General features: G+C 46.2%; 2 protein-coding genes across 2 annotated transcripts in view; one reads left to right on the top strand and one right to left on the bottom strand.

The window, feature by feature from the left end:
- Positions 1–17,547, top strand: part of T265_14067 (hypothetical protein) — a gene marked incomplete at both ends in the record, with an annotated part of 69,258 nt that overhangs the window by 23,783 nt on the left and 27,928 nt on the right. Inside the window, 4 exons of the mRNA XM_009171865.1 lie at positions 3,040–3,252; positions 8,224–8,296; positions 9,688–9,791; positions 13,445–13,582. Coding sequence (XP_009170129.1) covers positions 3,040–3,252; positions 8,224–8,296; positions 9,688–9,791; positions 13,445–13,582 — 528 coding nt within the window. The remainder of the gene's footprint in view (positions 1–3,039; positions 3,253–8,223; positions 8,297–9,687; positions 9,792–13,444; positions 13,583–17,547) is intronic.
- T265_06558 (hypothetical protein) overlaps positions 1–17,547 on the bottom strand; it is a gene marked incomplete at both ends in the record, with an annotated part of 30,873 nt that overhangs the window by 12,109 nt on the left and 1,217 nt on the right. The gene's annotated exons all lie outside the window — the stretch shown is intronic.

Raw genomic sequence — 17,547 nt, 5'->3', positions numbered from 1 at the left:
TCTCCTACTTACCAATAAGGCAACGATTCAACAGGGACTAACAGAGAGCTTCCACGAAACGTGTCTTGATTTCGTTGAACTCTCCGAGCAGAGATACTGTGTCCATGAGCTAAAAGTCACATCTCTTAACACTCCCTGTCTACTTATGAAGCTCTCAAATCTGTCAGAACAATTTTACGACTGTCTCGTAGCTTACTGAATGACTACTCACCACGCACTGGCAACTTTTCTATTGATAAGCCCTCAGTATTCTCGCGAAATACACTCATTTGCAAATCAATTTGGTTTTCACGAGAGACTCAATTGAATCTCTCGTTTATGATGTCCTCCAGCTGAATGTGCTGCACACAGGCCACCTCATGATTCGCACGACACGATATTCGAGATATCGCATTATATTTTCATAAAGGAAACTACTCACAAGGTTGCTGAAGACTCTTCGATAGCCCACGCTTCGCCCATGTGACAAATGCACTCATTTGCAAATCAGTCTTCGTTAAACTGTTGTTGTTCAATGTCTGTTCCTGTTAATCTATACCGTCAAAGTTTGTTTCATGTTTCCCGGAGCTGTCCATCGTTACCGTCATGTTTGATCCCCAAACCTGGACGGCCATGAGACTGTTATTCAGCCCTCTATCCCAAACTCTGTAGGCGTCACAAGCAGACATTTCAAAGCGTAGCTTAATGGGCCATAGAGATTCACAAACCGTCGCATCAACCCGTAGTCCAGTCTGTTTGAGATGGGATTTCTACGCACACAACCTGGCGACGGGAGTCTACTGTGTGCCAGAATCATTTCCGGAGACGACTTAATATCACCTCCACAAAATCCTCATCAAAGTCGTTTTGCCTACTGGAATTTTCTACACAGGTTTAAGGTGGGTAGTAGCCCTTACTCATCACTTACAGAGCTGAACAATGTGAAAAATAAGCTCACATTGGTATGCAAATGAGTCGCGAAGTTTTTACATTTTGTACTCAAGTGGAAAGGGAACTAATGATCTCCAAGTACGGTCGAACTAGTCGTGGGCTGCCGAAAATCTTTCAACAACCACAAAGAACTTTCGAATATCGCACCAAATAAAACATGAGATGACTTTCGTGAAGCACATTCACTTGAAGGATCGTATAAACAAGAGCTTCGACTGAGATTCGACCCAGTTCCAGTGGTTTTGAAATCATCTTTTCCACGTGGTTTGTGTTTTTGGATGTTACTTCGTGTTCGAACAACAAGAACATACCAGAGTACCAAGTATGGTCTCCCGCTGTAAATTGATCTAGACGTACACATACCTTGAGTTCAAAACAACCCACGTTTTACGGTGGTTGCAGCAATATCTCTTCTGCCCTGAGATGTTGACAGAATTAGTTGTATCACTGTTCGGAGGCAAGCCGTCCGTACTAGCCGAACATCACATCAATTGAGCGGTCACGTGCGGACTACCGCATTCCCTGATTGGTCGGGACGCCAGCCAATCAGGATCGAGCATCATTAGCTCGACGCTTCTCTTCCCCTCACAGCACGACATTGTGGAATATTTTGTGATTACCGTATAAATACAGTTGTAATAATCTCCACATGGGGCTGTCTGATTTCACCGTGTCTTTTGATATACTATAGTGGGTGGAGGTAGCCAAAAACCGACAGAGTTGCACGACTAATTTAAACAATAGTTTGAACAATAATCATGCGAACATGCAACTTGGATATTACTCTGCTGGAATCACGAACCCATCTGCGTCATGTTTATTTGGACTGTATTCATCCAACCAACAACCCTCATGTCAGAGTTGTTTATTCATTGTCCCGCTGCTTTCTCTTACTTAGAGATAGCTCAGAGAAGAGTAATACCTTACCCCTTTTCGAGTTCCTCAAGGATAATCCTTGCTGGAGATAATAGGTCGAACAAATGGATGCATTCTAGAATTTCCCAACGTCAAACAAACCTGGAAAGTGAATTTTGCGAGGGTCAGAACAAAAGTGGACGGGGAATGGTCTTGGTACCAGCCCACCACAATCATTCCAACACCTCTGAACACTCATTCAGCCAATATGGATACAAACCGACAACAAGAATGCCACTGACATCGATTACCAGCCTTGTTGTGCATCGTATCCAACCAAGCACAACGTGGATCACGTGATTCCCATCCTGGAGGGTGATTCGCGCCGGCAGCACCCAAACTTTTCGTTGTCCCTATCACGCCTCTCTATCAGGCCAAATAATGGCCACCTCTCTGTTTACGTCAACCTGAGTTGTGTACCAAGAACCGCACTCCATTCGGCAAATGATGATTCGGTATGCACAATACTGTGCGAGTCAGTAAACACCGGATCATATCATACAAGCTAAATAACATCACCTTTTGTCCGAATTCAAGCTGAGCACATCGCTGATCAATTACTCGCAGCTGAGTGAAAGTGTTCAAACTGTTATCCAGGGACTATCCTACCCAGATACTGTTGGTGACCCCAACAGAGACTGAACTGCTTACGAAGTGTTTGAAGCCTAGGTAGCTTGTCCTTACTTACAAGATGAACGTCAAGAACAGAGTGTGAGGGTCTGTGTGCCGCCATGGCCCACTGGGTTTTACTGGGAATGTCCGTGCGACAGAGTCCCTCATATCAGGTAGGTCCGTTGTTAGAGAACTGACCAACACGGTCTCCTGGTCCTCTAGATTGTGGCGGCTTGTTCTGTGAAAATGGGTATGCACTTGCGTCTACCCCCCAAACATCGCTCGCTGCCTTCAGGTCAGGCTTTGGTTGAGGGCCCTAACTGTCCTCCTGTCCAGGTGTGAGCACTCTGGCAGTATCTCAGCCCACCTACAATCATGAATTGTCCATCCAAAAGGGTCACACACGGCAATGAAGCATCAGTGTTCAACTCTGATGTTATACTGTCGATGAAGAGGATGGTGACGCTGATGATGCCAAAATTAACTTCAGATTGGTGAGCGTAATTTCTGAAACTCACCTATCCTCGGACTGCTTTTAACCTATTTTCAGTTTGTGTCGTTTCATTTTTGCTGTGTTTGTAGATTGAAGCCACTGGGGATCACCCGTACGTGGGACGCTGTCGTACACGGTGGGCGCCTGAGGGACAAACATCGGTGATTGCAGGGAAATCGCCGGAAGAGGAACAACGTACAGGTGGTCCACTGCAATCGTTATTCAAGCCGGCCTCTTTGGACGGTCAGCTGACGAGAGCGGGGTCCGGTTGTGCCCAACGGGTTGTAATTCATCCCAACAATGTGAGTTGGGGCTACCGAATTTATTTGCCTTGTTCCGTGGAAGGACTTTTTATCGTTTCTGACTGTCCCCATCCCCGTTTGTCAGAGGAATGCTCGTAAGCACTTTTAGGGAGTCCGGATTAAAGAAAAAGCTCGAAATGAAGGAATATTATGTGAGAGAGGTAGTTTGATTTTGACGATATCCCCACGTTTTCATCATCGCTAACCATTTGAATTACATTTACCGTCAGATCTAGGAGAGGAGTGAAATTCTCTGTCTAGTCCGAAGGGGTTTGGGGTGACTGTTCGCAAATCGCGCCGCTCTACTGACCGTCTCCATGGTTGCCACCTCCAAAGATCAATGTGACGCTGCCAGTTTATACCACCCTCTATTTCGGCAGATCGTCAGAGCTATTCCGACCTTAGCGGAACAGTCGAACTGCCGGGGTTGGGCTCGAACCAAGGACGCTCTGGACCGTAACTACCAGGCCACCCGAAGGAAGCATGAATGCTGAGATACCGTCAGGTTTCCGAAGACTAGACAGGAACAGTCGAAATGCTCGGGGTTGGGTTCGAACCATGGGAGTTCCGGCTGATTAGTTATCTCGAATCGTTTTCATAGAGAATGGCCTACTGTTGTTTCGCCACTGGAATACGGAACTGTCGCTTGGAGCTTCTAACCAAGTCAACTGCCCGTTCCGCATTTCACTCTCAGAGAATCCAAAAGTAAACCGTTATCTCTCACTTGAATTCAGTAGTTAATTTAAGCCAGTGTCGGATCACATCGTTCAACCCTGCCAACCTGACTATTTGTCCTCACTCGGGTGGTCTAACTTCCGGTCTGATCGTATCACACTGCTATCGATCGCCGTGTGCACATTTCATCACTAATTTATTTCAAACTGTGCATGGTAATTGACGTTCGGAAACGATTTATTAGACTGCGCGATCAGTGGAAATGCCGTTTCCTGCTAGCGCACTGTTCGGCTTCACATACTGGTCGTTCAGCTGTAACATACTTCCGAGGCCTAGCTGCCATTCCACCCGAAGGAAACACGATGGCTGGGATACTGCCAGGTTGCCCAAGCCTAGACATGGAAAGTCTAGAGGCAGAGGTCGGGTTTGAACCACGGACCTTCCGGTCAGTAAATTCGCTCTCTAACCACTTGAACCATCTCACATACTGACGGATGTTTGAACGGCGGGGGGAGAGTTGATATACCGACATTAAGGTCTTAGACTGAACTAAATTTCAGACACACCGGTTCCTGAATAGCGTGGAATGGTTTTAGGCCTCAAAACGGGACTTTTAGTAGGCTAGGTTGACCATGTATGCATCACAGAATATTGCCAGCCATGACTGCCTTGGCAACCATGGTTTTCCGGTGGTGCCGTCCCGCACCAGCGAGTGACTGACAGTTTGTTGGGTAACTGCTGCGCTGTAGAGGGGATACCGGTGAAAGGAAGAAGGCCTTCGCTGCGAATTTATTTGTTAGAAAATGCCAACTGAACGGTTACAGACTGTTGGACAGGGAAGCAAAAATCTCATTTGCATCTTATTTACAAAGACTGAAAATTCATTTTCTCCATGAACGCGTCTTCCTGAACTTTCCTAGATATTCATTAACTGTTGCTCGAATTCACGCAAATTCTACTCCACAAATTCCTTGAAAGATCTCACTTTTCAAGAGACGCAAAGCGGATTTGCGAGAAAACATACTACTCGCATGCCTTCCCATCAGTAGTATCACCGTTACACCAGTTGCGTTCAACCAAGTACTCACGGTTGCTCATCGTATCTTTCCCAGTTTTTGATGAGCATAACTCGGTCGTTGTGCTTCAGTCACCATGTCGAGCGGGCTCGTTTGATGCTGATCACTGGGGTAGTTCGGCCGGAACGGATATTTCCCTACGGAGAGGATCTGGAATTTGCTGGGAGTCCACTGTTTCGAGGTTTCCAGTACGAATTAGTTGCAAACACGTTGTTATACGGGATTGACGGAGCGCATTCAAAAGATTGTTTTATAAATCTCCACTCTTCGGTTGTCGGTTTTTGCGTAGCAGGTTGCTTTCCGGGGAAAAAATCCGAAGTACTTTTAGGTTTCCTTATCATCGCGGACTCGCAAAATGTCTGAAGCTGTTAGCGCCGGCTGACGCGAAGAATTTGCGGCCATGACGGATTCAAGCTGCATTCGGACACTTCCCAAGCGGATCGAGACACACTGCAGTACAACAGAATCCAAGATCAAAGAAGAAAAGCGCCTATATAAATTGTTTCATAGAAATGGATACCCGAGGAATTTCATTTGGAGAACACTCAGGAACCCAAATACGATCGATGCAACAAGACAAACTGCAAGCAAACGTGTCACACTTCCGTACATTAAGAACACCGACGAAATGGCGGCAAGGCTCCCACGACAGCACAATACAATGGTCGCCTACAAGCCTGCGAATACTCTGCGGAGGACACTATCAAGACCAAAGGAGAAGTTAGCTCCAATGGCGAAGAACAATGTCATATACAAGGTCCAATGCAAGGACTGCGACAAACGGTACGTAGGACAAACAGGAAGGAAGCCCTCCACCAGAATACATGAAGACAAACTCGCCACTAAAAGAAGCAATCAATTCTCCCCCATCTCCGCACACAAAGACCAAGAAGGACACGAGTTCGACTGGAACGGCGTTCGCAAACTGGCTCAAGCAAGAACAAAACGAGAACGCAAATTTATGGAGGCGTGGTACTCCACCGAAGAAGCCATCAACAAACGCATCGAAATTGATCCCATTTACCAGCCTCTAAGAGCGAGAGAACGACAAAACCACAGAACTTAGAGCTGCAAAAGCGACCATACGAGGAACTCATACAAGAGGCAAGAAAGCGTCATTCAAACGGACACATCAATTGGATTGGAGGAGGCGCCCAATCAAAGCACCAAATCAACCGGCGGACGCAGGGACATTAACCGCCACGGTGGAGGAAATAGGGCGGTACAAGCAACCAATCAAACTTGAGAACGGCAGACCACAACGCAATGCGAATCATGGCCAGGGAGAACAACCTACTAAAATTAGAAGCCGTTGTAATAACCAATCAACACAAAGGAACACAGACCACAACGCAACAAAGATCACAAACGGACCAATGGATTCACTAAATTCGGTACACTTCAGGTAGCCAATCACGTCAGAAGATAACAGATAGCCTTTGACTGCTATATAAAAACACGCAGGCAGGGAAGAAGTACCCACCCGGCTGCGCACTGATGACGTCTCCTCTTATGGTGACGAAACGTTTGCAAGCCAATTGCCAAGCTCGGCGAATAGATCAACAGCCACCTGATCAACAACCAATAAATCCACCCGAGCTACCAATTATTCACCACATGTCTGAAGCTGTTGGCCCCGGCTATCGTGGCCATGAAGGATCCTAGACGAACGGGGTCGTCAGTTCTAATGGAAGGTCTTGCAACAAGAGTGTGATTAATGTGTTCGGGGTGACAGATAGAAACCATTGAAAGATAGTTAAGGGAAACTTCTCTTCGCTAACCCCCCGTAGGCGTATGCAGCAAATAAGGGGACCACCACGCGATGACCAGTGCGAAATGACGGCATTTTTAGTCTCGGAAATCACGTTGTGCGTAAGCTAATCTTGGACTTACATCTGGAAACGGTCATCAGTCGATGCCTTGGGCTCAGAAATCTGACAACAAGATAGCGGTGCTTGGGGAGAAATTTTAGTACATCCTCATTTTTTTAAAGAACAAGTCGCCACATATGTTCTTTTTTACTCCAAACTGCAGGACTAGGAGACTGTGTTGCTGAGACCTCTAACCGTTGAGTAACCAGATGTGGGAGACCCTGCGAGTGTCGCATGTACACCCCCCCTCCCCCGTATTATTCAGTTGTGAGTTACGGAGCAACACAGATCATCGTCCAGTCCCTTTTGACAACCCCAGGTCTCAATGTCGTATCAACGTAAAGGCCTTAACCAATTGATCATGAGTCTATTCGAAACTAGGCGTTCGAATGCACTATCAGTTTAGGGTTATTGCCTTCGGACAATGAATTACTGGTTGGTCAGACGTGTGTTTTCTTTCCGATCTCTCGTTTGAACAGTGACCGACAACCATCAGGTTGCGTAAAGTTCACAAGGGATATTGCGCCTACTGAGGCATTCTTTTCCAGCGAGACTTTCGGACGTTGTTGTTCCTTGTTACTGATCGTTTTCCTTGGTGTAGAATGCTTTTTTATGCTGCCTTCTCCCTTTTATCAGCCTCGAAGAGAACAGGAGTTTCCACCAGTCTGTGTTACTGCCAGCGAGTAGTTAGCACAGTCTATCTAGGTTCCTGGGTATCCTGGAAACCACCGGTGTTTCTGCGTGATTCCTAACGCTAACTGCTTCAAAATGACTGTCCGATCCCCCAGGCATTTGTATTTTATTGTTGTACTTGTCGTGGGATTCGGGGAACAGCAATGTAGACCCTCTAGAGACGGTGATTGATTGATTTATTGACAGATTCCTGACGGGTATTGATTGCTTTGAACTGTTCTGGAGTGTTGCTTCACCCAATCAAGGTCTCTGTCTCGGAGGTCTCTGCATCTGCCTAATTTTCTCTCCTGCCCAGCAGGATTTATTAAGAGACTGCTTTACTACTCACATGTTGAAAGTAGTTCACTTCATTGCTTGATGACAATGTGCGGATATGGTGTCACGTGAGAAACCAGCGATAAAACTTTCACAATGAGTTACTTAGTCAGTCCAGAGGGCTCTGAAAGTATGGTAATTTTCTTGGAGGCTTCCCCACACGTAATGGGGACGATCATCGAATGCGAAATGATCGACGAGTTTATTCGGTCCCGATGTGGCTTTCCTCGGTACCCTGTCGGTACATCATCAATCGTTTCCGTGAACTTTTTGGAGATTATTGTGACCGCGAAAGCCGTCCGATGAACAAATTATGTTTGATTGTCTGTTTGTTTATCCAGCTGTTGCCTTCACCAAAGTTCTTCTCCTCGTTGGATGTGGAACAACGGACTGTAAATCAGTTCCAACATGCTGGTAAGTTCCTGTAGATTGGTTTGATCAACATGTGTTTTACTCACCTCCAATCTGTGTAGTTTTGAATCATGCCCGCCTCCTCTATATACATCCATCCGCCACTAAACGGCCCTCGCTCTCCTGATGAAAGAAGAAACGTCCCCTTCAGCGCGGAGTTGCCGATCGCGGCACACGAATTGGGCCGTTATAGAACATTAGACACGGAAGTAAAACTCTCACGAAGTTGTTGAAAGTGTACATTTCCAACCATCCACTTGAACTTTCCTGGTTGCTCTTCGAATATTAAACAACAATAATCAAACACTAAAAAGAAGCTGCATAATTTCCGTACCGACATTCGCCTTCCATCAGATTCGGGGGCAGCGTCTGGACACCTGACCATACACTACTCGCATTTCATCAGTAGTACGCATGGATACGATGGTGGTGAATCTCACCGACTTCGTTACACTTGATTAGTGGAACGTGTTTTTCTTTGGCTTTCAAGCCCTATGGATGCTCGACAGGCATGATCAAGTACAGTTCTTTCCTCGGTTGCTGATGCTGTCAACTCTAACACCCCGCCCCCGCAACAACAGTCCCTGCTGAGTGATACTGTATTCATCATTGCTTTCACCACGTGGAGAACTGTTCGCTGTTGTTCTAATGTATGAATACAATTCATTCTTTGCCCTAGCGCTGGTAAATCGAAACTGGCAATGGGACGTAACTGACAGGGGAGCGCAAGTGACCGAACCAGTATACATATTGGGGCCTCAGCGCCTGAGTGCTTGAGGTGTAGGTTGCAACTTCTGTCTCTGAAAAGATCTCCAGCTGACAAAGCGACCTCACGTCTTAATCTTTATTTTTTCTCCGCACTATCGAGTGCACGGACGCGGCTAGATTATGGCGCATCTTTTCAACTTTCCTTGTCATCAAGTCAGGTTTTCTCGCTTCTATTAGACTTTTGACTTTTCAAAAATTTTCGAGTGAAATAACAAGCTTTGGGTTGCTCGCTGAGCGGCAAATAGCCAATTGTGTTCGTCTTTAGTTTTGGCAACAATCTTAACAGATTCACCGGCAAAGCCACCTTCATGTTTTATCTAGATCGTTCAATCAATCAACGAAGGCGGTATAACTGTAAGACACGCTCTTTGTTCTGTTTCACCTATGAGCACACTGAGTTTATTTCACATCTTTCAAGTTTGTTTTCCCTTTATCCAACACGGTTTTAACGTTCACACCTACACACAACGTTGTTTTCCCTTGGCACTCACGTTTTCTCTGTTGTTCTTGTTGCAGACAGTCGGGGATCACCCGTAACCACGTTCACAGTTGTCATCACAAGCAGTTACGATTTTGCGTTAAAAACTGTGTGAAAGATCGATGACAAGTGACATTTTGTCTTTCAGGACGCCCGAACTCACTACCTCTTCGTCCGACGACCACTGACAGCGGAATCGCTGGTTCCATTGCTTCCCCCGCTCCAGTTGAGCGGCCAAAAATGTCGTCGCCGGTGAGTTATTGGCGTGTCTCAGACTTATTTTATGGTCCACGGCTGTTCAATGATTGTATCCGATCGCTAACCAGTCCCGATCGGAAGCAGGAAGGCTAGACATTCTGATCAATAAGAAACATCGTCTAAATCCAAATTGGGCATTCATTTTGCCCGACCTCGTGTCGATCGTTCACCCCAAGGCCGTCCGTTAGAACGCTGTTAGTAGGGATTCGATTACATTAACTCCCAATTAAAAATCATTGATCAACCATTCCTCCAACAACCAGTCTACTTGGTTGAATGATATATACTTATTAGAAAGTCATTGGCGAAACCCGTTAGACTACGCTCAACGCTGTATGTTTCCCATCGTTTTTGACTACTAATAGAAAAAGTAGTAGTATGTGTTTTTTGCAAAACATTTGCCCCCACCTGCAGCTAACACCGCCAGAATCGTACTACGGTGGGATTGCTGCCTTACTGATGCTGTTTGCAAGCTAAGGCTGATAATCTATAGCAGTATCGTTCTTCCTGTCGGCTGGCACCTGCCTGTTTGGTTCCATGAGCGCTTCAGAATACTGGCGGCTCGGTAGCACCCTCCCTTGTGCCTCCCGTTCTACAAGGCTTGCCGTTTTTAGTAGTGATCTAACCTTTCAGTGGCAGCAATCTACATTAACTGTGTTTGTTTTACTACGCTTCTATTCTGCGGCTGTCAATCCTACAGGAACAATCAAAGTTGACGAATGAGGAGAGGACTCTTCCGTTAGACACTCATACCATCCACAAAGATACTGATGTTTCATACTCCCCTGATGATGCTCCTCGGATAACGGCGTCCATACATTCTCTGTTTGCAGCGCAAAGTTTTAGAATCCACGAGGAAAACTAGCCAGTAGATCCATGCAAAGCTTTCCAAAGATTGGCGAGAAACTTTCCACAATCACACTCGTTTGCATATCGATCTGGTTTTGAGGGGAAACTCACATAGAACCTAGCTGATGTTCTTAGGAACATCACAGTGAGTCTCCCGTCAAAACCTAATTAATATGCGAATGAGCTTATTTGTCGAAATCTGTCCAGTTTGGGTTCAAGTTGAACATAAGATTGAGGGAAACTTGAGGGCTGCACCCACCTGATAAGTTCCAAGGAGGACAAAATCGGTCCTGGGCTGTTGTCTACGCAACAATTTCTTCTGGTAATGATCCAAATGTTCCCATTGCGTTGGTGTTGCATGCCACCGACTGTTTGACGTTTCTTCAATTGTTTCTGTTAGGCATGCAATCTTCCGTCGTGTTTCTTTTTTTCGCTATGTTGATTGCTCTTAGGAATTAAATCCAGAGCACCGAGACAGCATTACCGCATTCGACGCCCCATCCTTGGTTAGATCGACCCGGGAAAAGCTCAATTAAAGCCACAATGCAGGGCTAGGCGTCACTTTTCAGCCTATCCGGCCCCGCGTTCAATAAAGGTCTTTTGCTCAAATTTTGTCTGTGTTCGCAGCAGCAGATCTGCTCATATTCAGTGGAGATTCCATCAGTGAAGTCAATCTTTGCCGAAAAATCGATAGGCAGTGTACATCTGATTCATCCTTGCTGAGAATTGTCAGCACTGCGCATCTCACGAAGACCATAGAACTTTGAACCCACCATTGTCCGACCGGTGGTTGAACAGGCAACCGTTTGGTTAAGATTGGCTGACCAGCAGTATGATTAACTTTCACCAAGACAGGGCATGGCGCAACTCGTCCTTCAGTACCATAAAACCAAATCACGGGGTCATGTATTGACCGGCTCTTCGAGTCCGCTGAAAATGGGGGTTTTTAACGGTCGTGAATCCCTGGCACTGTCGGTTCACCTAAAAGCTGACTGCTTCCTCTGTTTTGGTTGAGGTTGCCATTTGCAACAGCCAAGGGCGGTGGCCCAACAGGAAGCCTATTCGATCTACGGCATTCCTCTCTCAGAGGATGGCCCTATTCAAAAGGACGCCACCTCTCTGGAGTGACTACTGTTTGATGTCATGGAAACAGCTCGTCGGGTGGTTCATTGTAGTTAGTTTCCGAGGAAGTTCTGCAAAATGCCAACTTACTGCCAATGTGAGCATGCATCTTCTAGTTTAGAGTGACTCGTGTTTCATCCTAGACCAAGAAACCGTGACTTCAACATTCAAGTGTTCGCTACTTATTCTCACCCCGTCCATAGGTCTTTAGAACTTCCGAGCTGCGTCCGCGTCGGTGATTCACAAGTAAAACCAATGGCTCGAATATTGCAACCTTCTTTGGAAGATTCTGAGCTGCGAGAAACCCGAAGTAACAGAATGTCACATCGATTAAGCGGACCTATCGCGAACCGGCTACGGACTAGAAAAGGTCGTTCTCTGATTGGTCGGACTATAGGCCAATGGGAGCGGAGCATTTTTACCTGGACCCCTCCCGCCCCAATATGATGTCGCCGCTGCCAACGTACTGTGTTGGGATCTCCTTGAAAAGTTTTATGCGCAGGATATTTGGTACCATACGTTTATAGTGATGTAACGGCCGCTAATTGGTAGCATGAGACAGCCTACTTTCCATAGCCAAATAAAGCGGTTTCCAGGCGCAGGATATGAAGGCAACATATGGAGCAGCGCTACCCTATCAGAAATGAATTATTATTTAACTACTTGAATTTTATCAGTAGCTCATAATTAGTCCCGGTGCTTTTTAGACAGGATTGTTGAACGTAACGAAGCGGTTCCAGAGCACGGAGAACTCTCGGTTTTGTCGCTTACTTGGTACGTTTTACTAGGTTTCCACAAGCAGCTTAGTAAAGTTTGTGTCCTCGTGCGTGCCTTATGAGCCCGTCACATGTTAAGTACAGTGCTGGCATCTGCTGGCATTGATGCATGCCTTTTCATGCCCGCCAATGCACGTTGACGCTTGAGGCCCCTTAAACGATTGGTCCACAGGCATCAAAAACTAAGCATAATGCTACAAGGTTACTTGTCAGTGATGTGCGAAAATTCACACAACAATGGCTTCACGTTGTGTGGGCGTGGATGGAGATATCGTATAACATACTCGTAATTTGAGTTCCCTCCAAAGTGTTGGATGCAATAAAATACATGAATACACATCACTTAGGAGGTCCGCAGCTTCCAGTTTGGGTCTGACATTGAATTGCGCACCAAATCAAACGGTTTAAACAAATTTCAACAAAATGCTAATATTCCGTTTTCTGTGAACTGTCGAGTGATACTACAACTCGGGTTTTCTAGAAATTTTAGGTAAACCTCTGAAGAAAAACATTCAAAATCGGCACTGCGGCTTCAGTTCCGCGGTTGCTACAACAACATCAACACGCAGCTGTCCGATGCTGCGCTAACAGGCGGACAATTAGTGTCCTTGTGCGTGCGTATGAGCCCGTCACATGCTAAGCGCGGCCCAGTGACGCGAAGTTTTGGGTGTGGCGTGACCAACAAACCTCATCCAGCTCTTCCACCCTTGCTCAGACATTTCTCATTGGCTGACTAATTCGCTACCACTCGCATTTGATTGGATAGTCGGTTCCACCATATTTTTCCCTTGGGCTTGTACCTCCAATCTGTCTACATTTGTACGTCGTTCATTTTCGTCGCGAATTTCATTTATCCTATGATTTGTGTTGAATTGCAATCTGATTTATCGATCAATTCAGATTGGAAATTTATCCTCCTCGCTTGAAGAAGTCGAACGGCTGACCAAATCGATCGTGGAACGTACCACCCTCGCGCCACTGAGTCCGCAGACTGAGCGCAGGAGACAGCTAACTGAAAAAGCTTTGTTTGAACTAAAGGTAAGCCGGTATTTTAGCGCACCTCGTGACTTTCTACGTGTTCCGTAGTCTAGCATATTCACGCGCCATCGGTGCAGTGACATCTGTGTCTGTACGGCTGTCACGCTGAATGATGAATTAGGTGTCTCATTGTTTGCGGTCTTTGGTGATGTTTCTACACATGGAATTCAGATTAACACAGTTTGCTTGCCGGACATATTTTCGCTGAACGGAAGGGCGTCTGGCTGATCACGTGATTCTCCGGACAGTTGGGTTTCCGCTTTCTACTCAAATCATTGATGAATCTGGTGTTTGGGAACGGCACACAGCATTCACCCATGTTGGACACCAAATACACACCTCACGTTCCGTCTAGCTTGACAAAACGCATGGGTGTAAACGTGTGGTCCAGTTCAGTGAACTAAACCACCATTGCGCCAAATTTGCGCTAAAAGCTGATCGGTTTGGCCTACTTTGTGGCAAACATCGCCGAGTTTTATTTGGGCTGAATCTGTTCTATTAATTTCAGTGTAAACACAAACTGGCCAGACTGTAGCCCTTAAATCTTTCCTTGCTCTCGCGTTTAAGATTACCATGCAGTGCACATACTACTGACGGGGTTTGTGGGTAGTCTGTGCTCCTTTTTTCTCTATTTTTGTGTTATCGATCGCATCTTTTAAAAATGGTTGGCGCAGGTACCACGTAGTCGAAGGATACACGATCGCCGGCAAACTCAAAGACGGACGCGTTAACACAACTCCCACTTAAAAACAGCCGTACGGATCGTTATAGAAGGCGGGTGAGTGAAGGCGCGAGAAAAAAATGATGCTGACAGTAGTTAACAAAAAACTTGGTGCCACTAACTACTTATAGGCAATGCCAGTAGTATGTACCGTCGCCTAGGAACCCATTAATTTGTTGTCAAATAGCCTTCTCGTCGACATGGGATAACCGCGACTGTAAAGGCGTAGAACGGTACTTGCGTGCGAGAGCGATGTCATTTTTCAGACGGGAGTAGGAAATCGATAGTCGGGACAAAGTTTGGTTTAGGAATAACCGGGACTGTAAAGGCGTAGAACAGTACTTGTGCGCTAGCGGGATGTCATTTTTCAGACGGGACTAGGAAATCGATAGTTGGGACAAAGTCGCTGAAATGGTTTAAATGACTAAACGAATCGGTACGGTAGCGTTACTTAACAGTCTGCGTTCGCATTTCGGATGTGAATCACACCAATGGTATCGATTCACGGATAACAATTGGTGGATTCATTTCTGATTGGTCTCATTCTAATTGAGTGGGCTGGGAACCAGTCACCGAGGCGTTTCCGGGCTTCATCAGTGTTGGGTATCGCCAGAACGATGTGTCACCAAGTGCTGGGACAGAATAGGCTTGTGGGCGGGCGGAAATCCACGTGAATTTGAGTCGGGTTCAAAGTCTCGTTCATCATGGAAACAGAGCCCTCGTGTGTTGTTTGCAAATCAGTGACCTTCGTTGGTTAATAGTACGAAAATTTGGTTTGGTGGAATAGATGCTATGAATTTCGGCTCCAGAAATCTAGAATTCCAACGACGGTCTGCATAGATAGGTGCATTTTCCCGCTTGCGCCGTCGCGTAAAGACAATGCCTGGCTTGTTCAGTTGGACAAGCGCCTTTCATGAATAATAGATCAGAGATTGTTTTTTTCGGTCCGACGATTTTCGAGAGACGTGGAAACGCCCTAACCAGATCCGCAAGCCGACTAGTCAAGGAATGACGTATCCAATAGCTTAGACGACACAACGAAAACCTGACTGTTGGATTGATTTTCAATGCCAAAGTTACCTCCGAGCGGAGGTACGTGCAATCGCAGTTAATGCGATCCTGCAGAACATATAGGGGGTGATATGGCCCAGTGGTTAGAGCGCGAATTTACAGACCAGAAGGTCCGGGGTTCGAACCCGACCTCTGCCTCCACACTCCCCCTGTCTAGGCTTGGGTAACCCAGCAGCATCCTCGCTGTCATGCTTCCTTCAGGTAGCATGGCACCTAGGCATCCAAAGGGTGTTACAGATGAACGATTTTTTCAGCAGGTATCAGTGTGACTCAAGTTCCGTTTTGCTTTAAACATCTTTTTGACTAAGCGTGAGTTAGCCCACCTCTCACCTGCCCTGCCAAGAGCAGGAATTTAATCTCAATGGTTGAACTTCGGTACCGTATTAATTCTGTGAACTACACCACGTGCTTTGAGGTTCACCTACGTCAGGAAGAAATACGGTGAGCAGACCGACGAGGGGCAGTGATAGGTCGTAGTACGAGGTAACCTGAGGTTGCCAGTTGCAACGGGGAAGTGAGAAAAATGAAATGTCCACTTCAGGCAACCAAGTTTCAATAGTTATGAAAGTGGAATGGCTACCACAGACTGTTTTGGATCATCTAAAGCAAGATTTTGATGCCGATTCAAACGCGTCTTCTGTTTGTAGCAATATTTGGATTCAAAATTTTATGGCTCGAGGCAGGTTTGTAGCAATATTTGGATTCAAAATTTTATGCCCTCGAGCAAGGCAGGGTAGACCCCAAAGCCAAGGTTCCTGTAAGGATCTCTGGACAATTATCCAAAGCCCTTTCGACGTGAGCTTTTCGACAATGACTCAAGATGTGGTGCCTAAAATAAGCCCTCTTATTCAACCATGGCAGCCGGAAAGTAACATCTTTGCATACACCTTTGGAACGCACCTTTGGAGGGTTTTTCACCCGTCACTTCTCACCTGCACTGGATGCTGTTGCAACTTGAACGAATGTGCAACTGTTCATGGCCCACGGTTAGTGGATCGAACTCAACCAAGCTTGTCTTTCACCAAACTTTAGATCTTATCCTCTGTGTATGCGTCGACATACTGGTGTGCCAGTATCGATCGTTTACAGTACGCCATATTTGATCTCTCTAGTTATGGGAAGGGTTACTGAAAGTGAAACAACTAGACCTTCTTACCTACCGGTCTTAACAGTTTTTGGTCATTGAGCATGGCTAATGAGCAATGCTCAGTCAACCCTTTTGATAAGTCGACCACGAGTTTTGATCTACTGATATTTTCCAAGTAGTATCGCTTTTTATCACTTGCCAGTGGGTACACACAAGGCAGAAATGCAACGATTGCTGGCCTACGTTTGATCCGTCTTACTCTGATTTAGTTTGTCGTGGAACACGAAGAAATCCTCATATGTTAGCAATTCCTTCTTTAATGGTCCCACCTTGCGTGACAAAACCAATATTGTCCGCTCTCTCTGTTTGAAGTGGACACTCAGTGGGTTCCGATTGGTCTTCCAGGCTTTTCGCGAGCATGACCACTATAATCCTACCCGTTCTTAGACAGATTCAGATCCGATCTAACATAAGTACCTGGAGGAATGACTCCGTCTGCACTTCAATAGTCTTGAGGAAAGCCCAGCCGGTACTTGCTTTTACAGTGATTATGTTTCACCCGTAGGCGTTACGCGCTCTAGGGTTGCTTCACTCCGCTACTGGCACTCTCCTCGAGCAACCTCTTGAGTTATATTCTCGCATTCCGCGTCATTCAACCTGGTAAGGTCGCACAACTGGTCTGCGTGGCAACACTTCAGTTGGTTCGCTATACGANAGAAAATTCGTTTGGTTGTGTCAATGTGCAAAAGACCAACATTGCGACCGGAACCCTCAAGGGGGACCGAATACTGGATTCACAAACGAAGAAACAAGGAACTCCTCGGAGTCAAATCAATAAAGGTCACAAGCACGAACTCAGAAGGACAAAAGTCACTCCAACATCGACCAGACTACGACGTCGACGTATGCTAACTTCAAAGGTCGCGTGGGCATCGGTGAATGAGGACACGGGATAAAAGAACGACCAATGGAACCGCCCGACCGAATAACTAATCGCGGTCAAAGGTCATCCCCGGCTACCAGCACGTATATCAACACACACGTAACACTACTGAATGCACAACCACTAACCCACCGCTACGCACA

Source organism: Opisthorchis viverrini (assembly GCF_000715545.1).
Source record: "Opisthorchis viverrini unplaced genomic scaffold opera_v5_136, whole genome shotgun sequence".
NCBI classification, from domain to species: Eukaryota; Metazoa; Platyhelminthes; class Trematoda; order Opisthorchiida; family Opisthorchiidae; genus Opisthorchis; species Opisthorchis viverrini.
The sequence above is the reverse complement of the archived record's forward strand: the minus strand, read 5'-3'. Positions and strand labels throughout refer to the sequence as shown.